Source organism: Aptenodytes patagonicus, chromosome 1 (assembly GCF_965638725.1).
Source record: "Aptenodytes patagonicus chromosome 1, bAptPat1.pri.cur, whole genome shotgun sequence".
In the NCBI taxonomy this organism is placed as follows: domain Eukaryota; kingdom Metazoa; phylum Chordata; class Aves; order Sphenisciformes; family Spheniscidae; genus Aptenodytes; species Aptenodytes patagonicus.
The window spans coordinates 114,818,560-114,835,924 of NC_134949.1; the positions used below are offsets into that span (position 1 = coordinate 114,818,560).

Here is a 17,365-nt window from a genome sequence, read left to right on the forward strand (position 1 = left end):
ACTGAAACAGCTGTTTTTAGTGCCCTGTGCTTACAGAACTTGCAAGAATCCATCAGAGAGCCTGTCTAAAGCCCTGTGCAGCAGCTTGATAGGTCATCTTTTATCTAGATGCAGAAGTACTGTCTTCCTACTCTCCAAGTATTGTTGATGTCAGTACCTTTACTATTTTAGGACTCTGCTGGCAGCTCTTAATGATCTGTGTTGCATGCCAAGCTTTATGGATTTAATATGCTGACTAATTTATATTCTTGCAGTATTAACGTAGCATCACAGTTCTTGAATGTTAAGAATTAATCCTTTACTCAGGCAACCTAAATTCTGCCGAGGTCCTTATATTTGATAATCCTAGATATTAAGGGGGAGGAAAAGGGATAGGCAGGGTGTTTTAGGTGAAACGAAGGCAGCTTATGTTCTGAAACTGTGTTTGGACTCTGTATAATGAGGGTAGACATTACTTAGAGAAGTGAATGTTTTTAACATCTTATAGTCTTGAAGCTACAACTCTACCTAGCTCTTTCTGGCATGACAGAAAATACGTCTACATCATTACCACCTATAGCAGAGGAAAGCCACAGTATGTCTGTTGTCATTCAGCACGGTTAGTTTGAACACCCTAAACTGATGCTGGATTTTTGTTGTTGTTCAGTCTCATTTTTCACTTACTCCTTTTGTTCAGTCCCCAAACTGACATACTAGGAGGCAGGTATTCTGAAAATCTGTTGATTTTCATGATAATTTGAATTGTTATAACTTGCCTTAGCCTTAGCTTGGTCAAGTTTCCAGATGACAGCTTTTTAAGTAGGTTTAAATACACTGGGGAAAAAACCCAAAAAACAAAACCCCACCTTTTAGAGAATTTTTCTTGCATGCATAAGTTTTGCATACTTTACGTTGGTAAATTTTAAACATATTTGACCAAGGCCAGTAGATATAAAGTATCCACCTTTTAGATCCAGCCTGTTTTCTTGCGCTGGGACTCCTGACACCTTTCCGTAGCTGAAGCCAAGTAGGTGAGAGATGAAGTGCTGCCCCATGCAGCATGTTTGGAAGGCCAGTGCTTTGGCCTGGGGCCAGCGGGTGGCACTCGGGCCAGGGACAGTCTCTGCTGTGTTTCTTTTGGTGGCTGCAGAACAGCAGCTTCTGCTCCATGGCATTGCCTACCCTGGGTGTAGGAAGCTTAGTCAACAGGTGGCTCAGCAAATTGGGAATTGTTTTGCCTAGCCCCTTTCTGAAGCACTGGGGTGGTTGACCATGGGAGGTCTCTGCTGCAATGAGGGCTTAGGTGAGCTCACGTATATCTTCTTACCTCAGGAACGACTGTAAGTTCCTCCTTGAGGTACTTCGGGCACAAAAATTGTTTGGTCTCAGGCACACTTACTGTATACTTGTTTACACTTACACTGGGAAATTATCTTTTTTTTTTTTTTTCATGAAGATGGAAGTTTCCTGAAGTTGATTTAGCTCTGTATATGAGAGCTACAAGATGATACTGTCCTGTTAGCATTAGTGGTGTTGGCGGTAGATTAACTGTGAGTGTTCTGCTGCATAGCCGTACGACCACTCACAGTGTAAGCTGTTTTGGAGAAAAGTTTAATAACTAAATATAACAAATATAACAAATATAACAAATATACATATAACAATATAACAAATAACATAACAAATTTTGAGTAGAACAAAGTTGAAGAAGAAAAGAGCATATCAGACAATCCTCTTAATTATTCTCAGCAGCTTGCAGAAATACGTTTGTTCACCTTAGTAAAGCATGAGTTACATGTTTACGGTTTAGAGTTCTGTATTAAAGAAATACAGTTTTTGTGAAAAACTTGTGGATTGAATGTCAGGCAAAAATTCTAAACTTTAGTACAGTTTTCTGCACTTAATTCGTGTGTGTGTATTACGAAATTGGCCAGCTCAGATGCTTGGCACTTTGATGGCACTTGGATTAGTCATGGAGAGAAGTCAGTCTTTGGACATTATACTTCAGCAGCTGGTTTATTTTGTGCATAAGACATTGCTATGTTTTGCTGATGAAGAGCCCACCAGTGGAATGCTGTTACATCATGAGACATAACTTCAATTAGTATCAACTTCTAGAATGACACTTGAATTAAATATTAACATTTTCTATGCTTTGAGTAAGTAAACAAAGGACTCTGTGTTTTAATCTCCCTTCTCTGCAAGGACGGATAAAAGGGGAACCTGTATTTTGAACAGCAAAACAGAGAGAGAAAAAAAAAAAAGCTTGACTACTCAATTGCCTGTGTTGATTTAGCAAGGTCAGAAAGGTCTTTTTTGGTTGGTGTTTTTGATTTTTTTTTTAATTTATTTTTAAATCTAAAAATGTTAGGAAAGACAACTTTAGCCTCTTCATTTTGCTGGAAATGCTGTATACTGTGGGGTATGGGAAGAGGTTAAACTCGGTACAGGCTCTTTCATGAGCAGAGTCGGGAATGTTGCTACTTTTCACAAACATCTTTTGTTTTCCTTCCAACATGTTCTAAATTATTAGAATAAATGCAGTGCCTCTTTACAATTTGAGTTTCACTTTCCTGGCACTGTAGGGTTGAAATCCTATTAAACCTGCTGTGGTCTGTGACTTAAGTCTTTACCTGTGTAGGACAAGTTGTGGGATCAAAGTCTATTGCTGGGGTAGGCAAGCTCTGCCTTTCCAAAAGAAATAGCAGTATGTGATCAGGGGGAAAAAACCCATTAATTATAGATTGTAAAACCAAAGGGGATGAATAGGAGGGCAAATCTTTCCTGTGCTTCTCTGGTGAGCATGTTTAAAATACTTCAGAACTTTTCTGCTACCCTTTCTTCATTAAAATGCTAGTCTGTGGTAATGAAGTGAACTTTAACTAAAGTGCTTTCTGCCTGGACAGAAAAGCAACGATGCAATTATGCAAGTGCCGAAGACTTCAGTTCTCGGCCACTGCTTTGGACTTTTATTTTTGCAACCTGGAGTCATCTTATTCTTGTACTCTCTTGGCTCCAGGCTCTGTGTTACACTGTGGGGTTCTTTGCAGGTATGCCTGTAGACACCTGTTTTCATGTATTGTTGTCCGTAAAATGAGAATGTTACCAGTTCCTTACCCGCAAAGATGTATAACCCAGTTTCCTTACTCTAATGTACAGTATTCAGATCCTATAATAATGGGAGAAGTGGACAGAATGCAAAAAGTACAGATAATTGGAAGTGGATTTAAGTTGTGTATACAAAGATGTACTCTCTCTGCACTGAGGAGGTAGATGATAGAGGGGCTACAAGATGAATTTTACATGGCTAAACAGGCTTTAATTTCGCTTTGAAAACTGACAGTTACAGAATTAATAAAATTCTTGTAAAAAGTAATTAACTTATTTAAAATTATTGTTCCATTTATGTGATTAACTGTAAAGAAGTTTTTTTCATTATGCTGTTTTCTTGGCAAAAAGTCTTCTGTTGAAAATATGTTTAGCAAAGTTAAGTGACATCATACAGCTTCTGAAATGAAACTTTGCAATTTCATATGTTCGACATTTTATTTAATTCACTAAGGCACATTTGGAAGAATTTTGTATTGTTTACAGAAGTGCTTAAACGTTTTTTTATTTTTTTTTTTTCCTTTTCAGTCATTATTTAACCTCCTGGAGTTTCGAAGACTAGTTTTGAATTTCAATCCTCCTGCAAATGCTCAAGACTTGCCCCGAAACCAAAAGGTAAAATTAGAAGCTAACTTCCCCTAGTGGCTGATAAGGGCATTTCTCTCTTTAATTGAACTTTGCGCTGTTCTTTGGCTCAAATTAGCATGGGTTTTATAGGTGCCAATTAACATTTCTCTGAGCTTCCTGTTGCGGATCTTACGTAAAATACATAAGCTTCACAGTAGAGTACAGGGCAGGGTGTTGAGAGAGGCAGAGTTTTCTCTGTGTACTGCTGCTTAGACCAGGTTCAGTGGAACGGCTTTGCTGATACAGCTGTACCAGCACTGCTGCTAGTTGGGGAGCATTTCTAATGTGAATGGAGCTTGTGTTAACAAACATCTTTTTATTTTAGACCCGTCGCACTGTGCAGCTGCAGGCATGTTTTTTGGTTACCCGCATGTTTTTGATCTGTGTAGCTTTGCCAGCAGCATTGTTAGTGTTGGCCTGGCCATGTAATTGTTTTTTTGGGGATGTTAATTACTAGTAACTCATAATCTGAGATTAAGCTTTTGGTTATTAGCTTGTCTCTTCTGGCCTTTTCATGAGGTGATTGTAAACATAAATTTTCCTATGTTTATTCTGGTACTCGTATGGGATTGGGGAGGGGGGGCCTTGGCTCAGGTTTCTTGCGACCTCAGACTAGTAAGGGGGAATGGTCACGGCCTGAGGGACAAAACAGACCTATTTTTCTTCCTTCATGGATGCCCTCTGAGGAGAGATACATGGGGGCACCTTGGTTTCTATGTTATGAAATGGAAAGGAAGAAATGGGAAGAGGAAGTGGCTGTATGAAGCATGAAGGCACTTGATGCCCTGATTTTTAGCAAGGGTTTACAGAGCAGTGAATTTTTGCATATCCAGAAATTAGATTATTGCCTTTTACCCCTTTCTTTTGGATTTTAAAAAGGAAGTGTGTTGTCAGCCTGTTCTTAGTTGTTTGGCACTTCAGGCTTGACTGGAATGTTTGCTAGCAAAAGTAAGAGCTGCAATTAAAAAAGCAAAAGAAAACAGACATAGAGAAGATAGTGTCCATTTTCTAAACCTCTAGGTATATACCATAAAAGGGAAGTTGCATGTTCAGTCAGAACTGTATAATTTCTCCCCTGCCCACCCCCACCCCACCCCCCCCCGTTCAAGGAGCAAATTGTCACTTGTTTTTTTTTTTGTTTTGGGTAGGTTTTTTTTTTTGTTAGGAAAAAATGTTTGCATTAGGTCATGAGATGGTGTGCAAATACAACATGGGTAGTATCGGGAACATGTCACAACAGGGTGAGGGGACACTGTATAAAAAAGACAGGATAAAGTCATGCTTTACCAAAGAGTTGTACTGAAATAGTTATGTTTTTTATTTTTAGATTGACTTTCTGCCTGGTATTTCATTATTCGTCATACAATTTGTTTTAGTAATATCCTCCAGTACTCAGAGTTCTTTACCTTCATTTTTCAGGGCATAAAAAGCAGTTGGCATCTAAGAGGTGGGATGAAATAGATAATAACAAGCTGTTGTCTTTGAAAAACGTCTTGCCCAAACATTGACACTAGCAGCCGGACACCTTTAGCAATTCCAAAGTGTTATTTCTTAGAAATACTGACCATGACAGACAATATTAAGGCTGTGTGAAATGGTGTGACACCAGGCAAGTATATGGATTTGTGCAGAAACTTTGCTTTCTGCAAGCCTGCTAGTAAGAATCTCTGGCAGTAGTTTGTATCCTCTCCTTTCTTAACTTAAATTCCAGAATGAAATAACATTATTAATTGATGTACTCATCTGTCTTATCTACAGCTGAAAAAGGATTGTCTTAGTGTTGAAATATGTTTTGGGGAGAATTTAGAAAAAGAGATGGCTTCACTAGTTGGATCTTAGACAAATAGAAGAAATAAGCATGCATGCCCCCAAATATGGTGCTTTTATTTCTTTACAAGGTGAAGGCAAGTAGAGGCAAATTGATTTGAAGTTGTCGTATAAGCTACCAGTTAACAAAAAAAAGCCCTGGAATTTACTTCCATCTGCTTACTCGTTTTAAAACTATCTCGACTTAGTTTTGTTTTGGTTTTTTTTATTTTTAACCTAGTATTAAGTACTGTATGTGACTGACACTCCCTAGGATCAAATTTCCTTGCTAATAAGGACCAAGTTTTAATAATCCCAGATTTTCAAGACTTTGGTTTACATCTTCTTGTTCTTCCAGCTGGTGGAAAGTAGAGTTTAATGCTAGGGTCATGACAATCTCTTCATTTAGGATTAAAGCATGTGGTTGTACTTCAGGGGGTCTTGCATGGTGGGGTGTTTTTGTTCTTTCCTATCAATATATTGAATCCAAATGCTATTAATAATTTGGTATATAAAATTTTTAATCCAGAAATCATTGGTATAAATTTTGACTTAAAAAAAACCAAACCAAAACAAACAACCACCCCACCCTGTTTGCCTCGGCTAATTGGACTTTGTTTTTTTGGATTGGAAACTTGGGCATACTTAAAATCTCCAATCTGGTTTTGTTCTTTTTCATTTGAAATTAATTTTTCTTCCTTGGTGTGTTCCTCAGCTTCCTTCTGTAGAACAAATATGTTTCTCTGTAGTTACTGCAGCCTCTTTGGTGTCTCAGTTCTCTTACCTCTTGCCGTCATACGAACAGATCTTCTTTGCTGTACGCAGTGAGGCCAGCTACATATTTGGCCTCAACAATATCTTCAGGAAACGTTTTATCAGAGGAAGTGGGTTACTGTGCTACAGGTTAGCACATCCTTCCCCCTGTTTCAACATTATTGTTATGCCAGTGTCCTGGCATACTGATTCACAATAATGAATGTTTGCTATGTATTAAACATGTAGATTGCTTTAGAAGCATTTCTTAATCATAAATTGTTCCAACATCAGTGTATTAAGAAATTATTTATGCAGGCAGGATAGGTGATAAAATAGAGAATGCTTTTGATTATGAACTTTCCATACAGCTTTTATTTTAAAATCAATGTTAATCTTTTTTTGTGTTATTGCACCTATAGTATGCTTTAAAATTGAGAGCTGTATGCTGTGCTGTGATTACTTTATTAGCTTTTTTGTTTTAATGTGCAAGTCCTTTGTGGAACTGTATACCTTGTCTTGGGGACTGGCTCATGTCCTTTTGAAGATTTTAGGCTTCGTTTAGTCAGAATCACTGTTTGTTGTGGTAATGCCCACATAATCTGGTCAAGGATCATGCCTAATGCATTAAATCGAGCTTTCTCAAAAAACAACAAGGATTTTTCTAGTTTTAAAGAACTTTTATAGGCTTTACAGAGATGTTTGTTCTGAGTAATCCTACTGACATCAGTAGCCAGTTGTTCAACCTAAAGCTACAAGTATGCTTAAAACTCAACCAAACTAGTAGTGTAAATTTGGCTAAGTAATGCAATAATACTCACTGCCTATGTACTTCAAATTTAACGAAAGGAAGGTGAGATCTAGAGTATTCTGTGGTCAATCATCTATATTATACATAGAATTATCACTGGTATTGAAGCATCTTGATAAAATATATCTGTATCTAAACTTGATATTCTATTAATTTTTCGTAGATCACTTTATGAAAATAGAAAAAAACCACTTTCACAATTTGTTTCCCTGTTTTGTTGTTATAAAGTGCTTTAAATATGTAAACAGGAGACTGCTTTTATTCTTAAATTATGATGATTTAATGCTGAATTAGGGTGGCATTTGATGAAGTCTTCAGCCTTTTCTGTGAACGTTGTTTATAATTGGCAGGTGTTTTGCACGGTGGACTAGAAGAGCAAGTAAAACTTGGGAATTTACATGACTAGAAGTTATTTTTTAGGTATTATGCAGAACATATTCCAATTCACCATGCACAGTTTTTAAAGCTGAAATAAAACAGACTTTATGTACAAAAAGCTTTATGCATACTGGATTGACATAGGAGTGACTAAACAAGTCTGCTGTTTGATGAGCATGTGAAATAGTTTGTCATCAAGTAATTCCAGTTTGACCAGCATCTGACATCTGTGCTGCCTTTGAACGATACTTTGTTCTAAATACAAGTGGATATTACATAGGTTTTAATTTCACAAGTTATTTGCCAGCTATCTACTCAGGAGCATGAGTGATATCCAATCTCCACAGCATTTGTAACCTGTGGTTTAATCTATGGTATGATGGATTTGTGTTTCAGTTTACTTGCTTTTCATTATACAGGCAGAAGGTATTTCTTCTGCTTCTCTCCTGGAAACCAGAAAAAGAACTCCATATTCCCCATGAACTATACTTAAAAAAAAAAAAGTAGAAAGGAGAGCAGGCTATTTCTCTTACTCCTTTCAAGAGAAATAATAAAGAATCGTGTACACCTTATAAATTTAGTCTTCAGTAAAAAATAAACTTTAAAAGGTACTAGGCAGTGTGTAGGCTCACAAGAAATTCTGCTAGAGGTATAGAGGAGTACTAATTTCGATAAAATCAATGCATATTGTTGCAGTGCGTTACTTAAGGCTTTGTAAGTCTTGGGAACAACAGTTCTGTCTTAAATGCAACTCAGTTTGTCCACTTGTCCATTCAGCCCCATTTCAAGTCAAACAAGCACGTCTAGATGTGGTTTTGGGGAGCTTTCAGTTTCTGAAATGTAATTTCTTCCCAGAGAACTACATTATTTTGTAAAACTGACAAGTAAAAGGCATGCAACACTACCTTGGTAGTACTACAAGTAAGCTTATATACTATTATGATGATTGGCTGGATATACGCTTAATTCATTGGGTAGCACTTCTGTAAAGTACATTTTTGTGACCTCTTTGTTAAATATTTTTATTTCTTCTTCAAATACAGGAACATAGGAATCTGCCTTTCATGCGTGAATTGAGGTACCTGTTTGCACTTCTAGTTGGTTCGAAGAGAAAATATGTTGACCCATCAAGAGCGGTTGAAATCCTTAAAGATGCTTTTAAATCAAATGATTCCCAACAGGTGATTTCTATGTATTTTTATTCAAGTTTATGCATGTTTTCATATGGTCATCTGACAATAGGAAATACTTAAAATGGACAACAAAAATTCAAAATGTCCACAGAAAAGAAACTTCGAATTATCACAGTCTTTGAGCTTTTTCTCTAATATTATGTGGTCTCTTGTCACTTTTATTTAAAAAAAAAAAAAAAAATTCCAGACAGCATGACTATTTTATTCAGTACACTTTTCCTATTATTTTAGAAACTAACTAGTAGTTCCACATTCTTGCTTTTAGGGTTTAGTTTAGCTTCTAAGTCTGTGGTTTTTGAAAGAGCTTTATTCTTCTGATCTAACAGTACATCCAGGGCTGGTACAGTCCTAATATACTATTTGTTTATGTAGATATTGGTTTGGAGGGTCCTAATATTCATATTCAGGATTCTTGTCTAAACTGTAGTGGGTATGTTTTGCTTTCCTGAGAAACACTTTTTCTTCAGGTGCTTTATTTTTCCCAGATGAGGTTATGTAGCTAAGGTGTTTAATTACAATAGCATGCTGAATTTAGTGCTCGATGAAAGTAATATTAGTCACCACTTGTTAGATACCAAAGGGTTTGAACAATAGGATTCATAAGATGCCTTTGGACTAGCATGGTATGAAAGCTGAGCCCAAGTAATAAGGATCACAGGACAGTGTAATGGCTGAGGAACACCAGAGCCTTAGTGTGCTCTAAGAGCCACCCATAAAAAAACCAATCATGGCATAGTCTTAAACATAGTGTGATTCTGGAGCTCTTCAGGGCGGGGAATACTGCTATACTCATCTTGTAAGGTGGCACTTCATTGTGTTCTGTTACATATGTGAACATGTACTAATCACTTTATATTTTTCAACAGCAAGATGTTAGTGAATTTACACACAAATTATTAGATTGGCTAGAAGATGCCTTCCAAATTAAAGCCGAAGAAGAGAGGTAAGATTTTTTTTTTTTTTCCTAGCTCTGTATCCAACTCGGTTGAATCTTTTTCAGCCATACAGTGAGAAGTGGATTTTGGTTGTTTGGTTTGCTTTTTCTCATCAAAATGTTCATTATACTTCTCTTTGCAGAAGTAAATACTCATTGTTTGTATAAGTGAACATCTATAAACTGTCTTTGGAATACATAATTGTTTCTAGAGTGTTGCAGGAAATAGTTTTTACAAGGGTTTTGTACAGTTCAACCACTCACGAATAGAATCTGATTTACATAAATTTTCTTAGAATGAAGCACTTCTGAAAATTTTCAGAATGTACTTATCATTGCAAATATGTGAATCATTGTTACTGTCATTAGAGGAAAGTACAAAACTTAATGAACAGTAATTGAGTAAAATAGGCAGCATTTCCATAATGAATTCAGAATATTCTGCTCATAGTTTTATAAAAGTCCATAGCTTTGTATTTGATTTTTGCACTAACGCGCTTTCTGTTTTCAGGGATGGAGAGAAACCAAAGAACCCAATGGTGGAGTTGTTTTACGGGCGATTTCTAGCAGTAGGGGTACTTGAAGGTATGCATCTGAATTTACTTGGACTTTTGTGCTCATGTCTGTTCAGTGCTTGTCTAAGTACATAGGTGAATGATGCAGTTGTAGCACTTTAGCTACTCCTGCAGAAGTACACTTGGAGAATACACATTTGGTCTGTGACAAAAGGTTTGTCCTGAGAATATGAGACTGAAGGTAAACGTAGTGAGCTGCATTGGTCCAGAAAGACGGTTTTGATAACTTTCAGGAGCTGAGCGTATGTACTCAAGTGCAGTAGAAGGTAGGGTGAGATGCTGAGCAAAAATGCTTGCAAGAAATTATTATCAGGGCACTTTTGCCACTTGCTAATGGCACACAGAAGGCAAATTACTGTATTTCATTGAGCTAGTCTCTCGCGCTCTCTCTGCTTCATCTAATGCAATTTAAAATTTCAATTATTGCATTTTCTTCTGCACAATTTCTGGTATGGATAACTCACCCTCTTAAAAGTACAGTTTGTTGAAAACAAGTCAGTGGAAACCTGCTCAAGGGCAGTGTCGGAGAGAGTACTGAGGAGGAAGAGACTGTACAACAAGCTTCCCTTTATCTTAACTGCATATAGTTAGTAGATCTGCAGAATTACAGCGTCCTCTATTTTTAGGAGGCCAGCAGTTGTGAAAGTATTTTTAATGTTGGTGATTCTGTCTCCCATCCCGAGAGTGAATGACTCCTGAGATTCATTGAGTGCCTGAAGAGCAGCACAAAGGAACCCCAGCCAGTAAGACAGCTTCATCGGAGGCCCAACTTAAATGCCTCTATGCAAACACACGTAGCATGGGGAATAAACAAGAGGCGTTAGAGACACGTGCACGCCTGCAAGGCTACGACCTTATTGGCATCACGGAGACATGGTGGGATGGCTCCTATGATTGGAGTGTTGGGGTGGAGGGATACAGGCTCTTTAGGAACAGGGAGGGGAAACAAGAGGGTGTGTCGCCCTCTATGTCAATGACCAGCTGGAGAGCATGGAGCTCTGCCTGGGGATGGATGAGGAGCTGACCCAGAGCTTGTGGGTCAGGATTAAAGGGAAGGCAGAGACAGGTGACATTACGGTGGGGGTCTGCTACAGGCCACCTGAACAGGAAGACCAAGCAGATGAGGCCCTCTACAGGCAGATAGGAGCAGCCTCACGCTCACAAGCCCTGGTCCTCATGGGGGACTTCAACCACCCCGACATCTGTTGGAGGGACAACACGGCAGGGCATAAGCAAACCAAGAGGTTCCTGGAATGCGTCGATGATAACTTCCTTCTCCAAGCGGTAGAGGAGCCAATGAGGAGAGGTGCTATGCTGGATCTTGTTCTCAGCAACAAGGAGGGGCTGGTGGGGAAAGTGAAGCTTAAGGGCAGCCTGGGCTGCAGGGACCACAAAATGGTGGCGTTCAAGACTCTTAGGGCACTGAGGAGGGCACACAGCAAGCTCACTACCCTGGACTTCAGGAGAGCAGACTTTGGCCTCTTCAGGGATCTGCTTGGTAGAGTGCCCTGGGACAAAGCCCTGGAGGGAAGAGGGGCCCAAGAAAGCTGGGTAATACTCAAGGGTCACCTCCTTCAAGCTCAGGAGTGATGCATCCCAACAAAGAGGAAGTCTGGCAAAAATGCCAGGAGGCCTGCATGGATGAACAAGGAGCTCCTGGACAAACTCAAACACAAAGAGGAAGCCTACAGAGGGTGGAAGTAAGGACAGGTAGTCTGGGAGGAATACAGAGAAATTGTCCGAGCAGCCAGGGATCAGGTTAGGAAAGCTAAAGCCCTGATAGAATTAAATCTGGCCAGGGACATCAAGGGCAACAAGAAAAGATTCTATAGGTACATCGGGGATAAAAGGAAGACAAGGGAAAATGTGGTCCCTCTCCGGAACGAAACGGGAGACCTGGTTACCCAGGATACAGAGAAGGTGGAGGTACTCAATGACTTTTCTGCCTTGGTCTTCACAGGCAGGTGCTTGAGCCTCACTGCCCAAGCCGCAGAAGGCAAAGGCAGGGACTGGGAGAATGAAGAGCCGCCCACTGTGGGATAAGATCAGGTTCGAGACCATCTAAGGCACCTGAAGGTGCACAAGTCCATGGGACCCGATGAGATCCATCCATGGGTCCTGAAGGAACTAGGGGATGAAGTTGTTAAGCCACTATCCATCATATTTGAGAAATCGTGGCAGTCCGGTGAACTTCCCACTGACTGGAAAAGGGGAAATATAACCCCCATTTTTAAAAAGGGAAAAAAGGAAGACCCGGGGAACTACAGGCCAGTCAGTCTCACCTCTGTGCCTGGGAAGATCAAGGAGCAGATCCTCCTGGAAACTATGCTGAGGCACATGGAGGACAGGGAGGTGATTTGAGACAGCCAGCATGGCTTCACCAAGGGCAAGTCCTGCCTGACTAACCTAGTGGCCTTCTATGATGGAGTGACTACATCAGTGGACACGGGAAGGGCTACAGATGTCATCTATCTGGACACCTCTGTGAGGCCTTTGACACGGTCCTCCACAACATTCTTCTCTCTAAACTGGAGAGGTATGGATTTGATGGGTGGACTGTCCGGTAAAGGGTGAGGAATTGGTTAGCTGGTTGCATCCAGAGGGTAGTGGTCAACAGCTCAGTGTCCAGATGGAGACTGGTGACGAGTGGTGTCCCGCAGGGGTCTCTATTGGGACCGGTACTGTTTAATATCTTCATCAGTGACATAGACAGTGGGATCGAGTGCACCCTCAGCAAGTTTGCAGATGACACCAAGCTGAGTGGTGCGGTCGACACGCCAGAGGGACGGGATGCCATCCAGAGGGACCTGGACAAGCTCAAGAAGTGGGCCCGTGTGAACCTCATGAGGTTCAACAAGGCCAAGTGCAAGGTCCTGCCCCTGGGTCAGGGCAACCCCCGGTATCAATACAGGCTGGGGGATGAAGGGATGGAGAGCAGCCCTGCCGAGAAGGACTTGGGGGTACTGGTGGATGAAAAGCTGGACATGAGCCAGCAATGTGCGCTCGCAGCCCAGAAGGCCAGTTGTATCCTGGGCTGCATGAAAAGAAGCGTGGCCAGCAGGTCGAGGGAGGTGATTCTGCCCCTCTACTCTGCTGTGGTGAGACCCCACCTGGAGTACTGTGTCCAGCTCTGGAGCCCTCAGCAGAAGAAAGACACGGACCTGTTGGAGCGGGTCCAGAAGAGGGCCACGAAAATGATCAGGGGGATGGAACACTTCTGCTATGAAGAAAGGCTGAGAGAGTTGGGATTGTTCAGCCTGGAAAGGAGAAGGCTCCGGGGAGATCTTATTGCAGCCTTTCAGTACTTAAAGGGGGCTTATAAAAGAGATGGTGGCAGACTTTTTAGCAGGGCCTGTTGTGACAGGACAAGGGGAATGGCTTTAAACTAAAGGGGGGTAGATTTAGACTAGATACAAGGATGAAATTTTTTGAGGGTGGTGAAACAGTGGAACAGGTTGCCCAGAGAGGTGGTGGATGTCCCGTCCCTGGAAACATTCAAGGCCAGGCTGGACGGGGCTCTGAGCAACCTGATGTAGTTGCAGATGTCCCTGCCCACGGCAGGGGGGTTGGACTAGATGGCCTTTAGAGGTCCCTTCCAACCCACAGTATTCTATGATTCTATTTGAATGGAGCAGCTATAATCTTTAAAGTGGCTTCCAGGTTGTTCCTCAGCCTGGAACAGTGTATCTAATGATTTGTTGTCAGATTTCAAAACCTTTCTGCAGGTTCCTTGCTACTAGCTAGCTTTCTCGCTCCTTTGCATTTGGGTACTTTCATCCTCACATTCTCATCTTAACTGAGGAGATGTAAAAACCAAACCAATGAAAAGAAACTGACAGATGTAAGAAGACTTGTTACTGACTTTAGGATGAAATAAATTTAAATTGTAGATTGAAATCACTTGTCACCCATATTTCTCCTCATGTTTGAGCTTACATCTTTATACACTGTTACCAAATTATGATCTTGTTTTCAGGACAGAAATCATGGATGTTCTGTTTGTGGTTTATTTTTGCGAAACGTACTTATACAAAGGGCTGTTTCATACCAGCAGTTTCACTGATTTTGCCGATACAATGTAGGGTTGTATTACTGAGCTGCTGTTTGCAGGAGGAGGACAACTTTGATTTATGTGTGTGAAACTTCCCATACATCTGTGGTGCCAAGCCATTTTGAGTTTTGCTTATTACCAATAGTTGCAAAAACAGTCTAAAAAATGGGCTGGAGAGGAAAATACAGTAATTTTCAGTATTATGTACAAGCAACTTTTTCGAGTAACTTGTTTTCATACATATAATTGAATTGTTTGATAAGAAAATGTGGGTATTGTTCAGTAGACTAGGTCAAGTGACCTAGGATTGTTAGGTTTTTTTAAAGGTAAATGTTTGTCCCTAAAACCTTAACTGTTTAATTTCTTATGTGAAGGTAAAAAATTTGAAAACACAGAAATGTTTGGCCAGTATCCACTCCAGGTTAATGGCTTTAAAGATCTGCATGAGTGCCTAGAAGCTGCAATGATTGAAGGGGAAATTGAATCTCTCCATTCAGAAAACTCTGCAAAGTCTGGTCAGGAGGTGAGTTAAGGGCTCCTGTGGGCTTTTCTCAGGGTGTTGTTGTAGTGCTCTTTGTTTTTCATTGGGGTTCATGGTTGTTTTTTATGTGACCTGCTGCTGTGCAGGTTCTGATGTCTGGTGTAACTGGATTGTTAACTTGGGGTTTGTATCTCTTTTGGAGTATCCAGAGTATCATCTTTTTATATTTTTCAGAAGATACAAAGTTCATGCTTATTAAAAGCTGGTGCAATTAAGTGCTTACAGTGATTTGGCACAGGCTGATTCCCACCTGTTGCTGATATTTTGATCTCCAGGGAGGTCATGGGTATAAAGTCCTGTGGTAGCTGACCACTGCTCTCACTGACTTGCTGCCCCATGCCATGCTGTAAACAGCATGTGCAAGCTGTGCGTTTGACCATTGCTTTAGAGCATTGTTGTTATTTCTCTGTGCCTCTGTCTTGTAATTCCTCAGTGCCCTAGTTGTCTTCCCCCTCCCCTTTTTACTGATGTTTCCCAGCATCCTCCTGTTTGCCCCCTACGGTGGGCAGTTCTCCTCCTCTTTGTGGCGGACAGACAATACTTGCTCTACGGGCTGCTGTTCCTCCCAGGAGAGCTCTTGCTAGAGCAGGAGGCTGCTAGATGTCAGAGCATGCTGGAGGCATGGGTGGAGGGATTCAGATGGAGCCCCGCTAAGAAGCGGGGTATGCAGTGTATGGTGTTGAGATGAGGTGATGAATGAGATTTCTTGTGCAGAAGACACGGTTAGGGAAAAGAGGTAGCTGGATCGATGGTGGGGTGTGCTCTGAAATGTCCCCTCTTATTGCTGGCATGCATTTACTATGCCCAGCATTTTTTTTCTGGCAGAGCTCTCTAATAACCTGTGGGTTATTGATGTGGAAATATGGGAATCCCCATTGCCTGTAAAGGATGAGCTACTTTCTTTTTACACCGTTGTTCGTGTTTCATTACAGTTATTTTAAAGATGTGAAATCTTAGGAGGTTTCTTCTACTTAAGTAAAAAGTTCAGGTATAGTTTCGTCCTTGATGTCAATCTTTGCAGTAATGAAATCTTGCTTCCTTTAATCATATCAACATACAGACAGGGTTTAATTACGAAGCCTAGTGATGCACACTGAAATCATCCTCCAGTCTGAAGTTGTATTTCCAATTTTGTTATCAACAAAAGTTTTATAGCATCCTTTTTGCAGTCTCTTTTTCTGATCAGCTATTATTGATCAAATATTGATCAACGAAAGCAGATGTTAACAAGCATTTTCAAATGTATTTACCCATCTTACTGGATGTGTTCTTCTTTCACAGGATGTTTCTTTTTTTTTTTTTTTTTTTTATTCCGGCACTTGTAGAAATGACTTCTTACAATGAGCATGTTTCCTGAAATATAACTGGAAGGAAAAAAAAAAAAATCTCATAAATATCTTGGTACAATCCAAAGTTCAGTTTCTTTATGCAAGGTGAAATCTTGTATGTACCTACTACAAGAGCACGATTGTTCATCTTATGGACTGAAGGTTGTCTTGCAGTTAAAACCTGTGTGCATTCATGCATAAAATGTCAGTTCAGTTATAAATGCTTGGCTAGGAATGTCAGACTCGGGGGTTTTTTCTGTTTTGTTTTTGAGGTTTTTTTAACCTGTAATGTCAGGAAACTATGGGGAACAGAAGGATAGTCATGTACAGGTGTAGAGTGTTAAGCTTTGAGTTCTGTGAAAATGTCAGCTTGGCTTCTTAGCATGTGGAAGTGAAATAGTCATATGACAGACTGACAACAGTGGCAAAACAAGAAAGGTAATGTGTTAAGTCCTAATCTAGAAAAACATTACTGCATTATTACCACGGCCAAGTAAATTGGTTATATTTCCCTGAACTGCGGTGGTTGCTGCTGTTAGTAGTTATGCTTAAACATAATGCTTCAAAGATTTTACAGTGCATTGGAAAGTTTGGAAGTACTGAAGGAAGCTGAATTTCTTGTAGTTTTAACAAAGTCCGTCTCCGCTGAACAAAGACTTCAAGTGGCATTCGTCCGAGCTGGTAGATGTCAAAGCTTAAAGAGAATAATATTAATGTGGTAGTCGCATGTGTTGAAAGATCCATTTTATCCTGAAAGTAACATTCTATTTTTTTTTTCCTTGTTTCCACCATTGCCTCTAATGGGGTATTTAGCTTGTTTATTATTATTATCATCACAATCCTAAAAGCCTCAGCCATGGAGTTAGGGTGTCAGTAAGCAAGCTAATGTACGAACAGAAAAAAGAGACTTTCCCTGTCCCAAGGAACTTAAATCCACATTCAAGAGAAGATGGAGGTCAATGCACATATTCGGAGTTAGAAGTGTGGGGAAAATGAGATAATGTTTGTCAGCATCATGGTTGATGAACTTCAGCACATCATCAGCTTAGTCATCGTTAAGTGGTTTGGGGGCCTTACAATAAAAGGTTTTTAGGGGGAAGGGTTGTGGTGTGGCTTTGCTGACTTTAGCATTGACATTTACTGCTGTGTGAAGTTGCTGCAAGAGGGAAGTCATGATTGTCTCCTTTAAAACTGAAAAGGTGGCTGGTGGAGGCTGACATAGGCAAGAAAAGGGAAGGTAGCTCATTTTGCATGTAAACAGATGTGAGGAGTGATGCTGAA

At 40.2% G+C, this 17,365-nt stretch overlaps 1 protein-coding gene across 5 annotated transcripts in view; it reads left to right on the forward strand.

The window, feature by feature from the left end:
- USP25 (ubiquitin specific peptidase 25) overlaps nucleotides 1-17,365 on the forward strand; it is a 96,257-nt gene that overhangs the window by 48,294 nt on the left and 30,598 nt on the right. For all 5 annotated transcript variants that reach the window (XM_076352197.1, XM_076352206.1, XM_076352215.1 and 2 more), the window contains 5 exons: nucleotides 3,616-3,702; nucleotides 8,506-8,643; nucleotides 9,522-9,598; nucleotides 10,101-10,174; nucleotides 14,590-14,738. In XM_076352197.1, coding sequence (XP_076208312.1) covers nucleotides 3,616-3,702; nucleotides 8,506-8,643; nucleotides 9,522-9,598; nucleotides 10,101-10,174; nucleotides 14,590-14,738 — 525 coding nt within the window. The remainder of the gene's footprint in view (nucleotides 1-3,615; nucleotides 3,703-8,505; nucleotides 8,644-9,521; nucleotides 9,599-10,100; nucleotides 10,175-14,589; nucleotides 14,739-17,365) is intronic.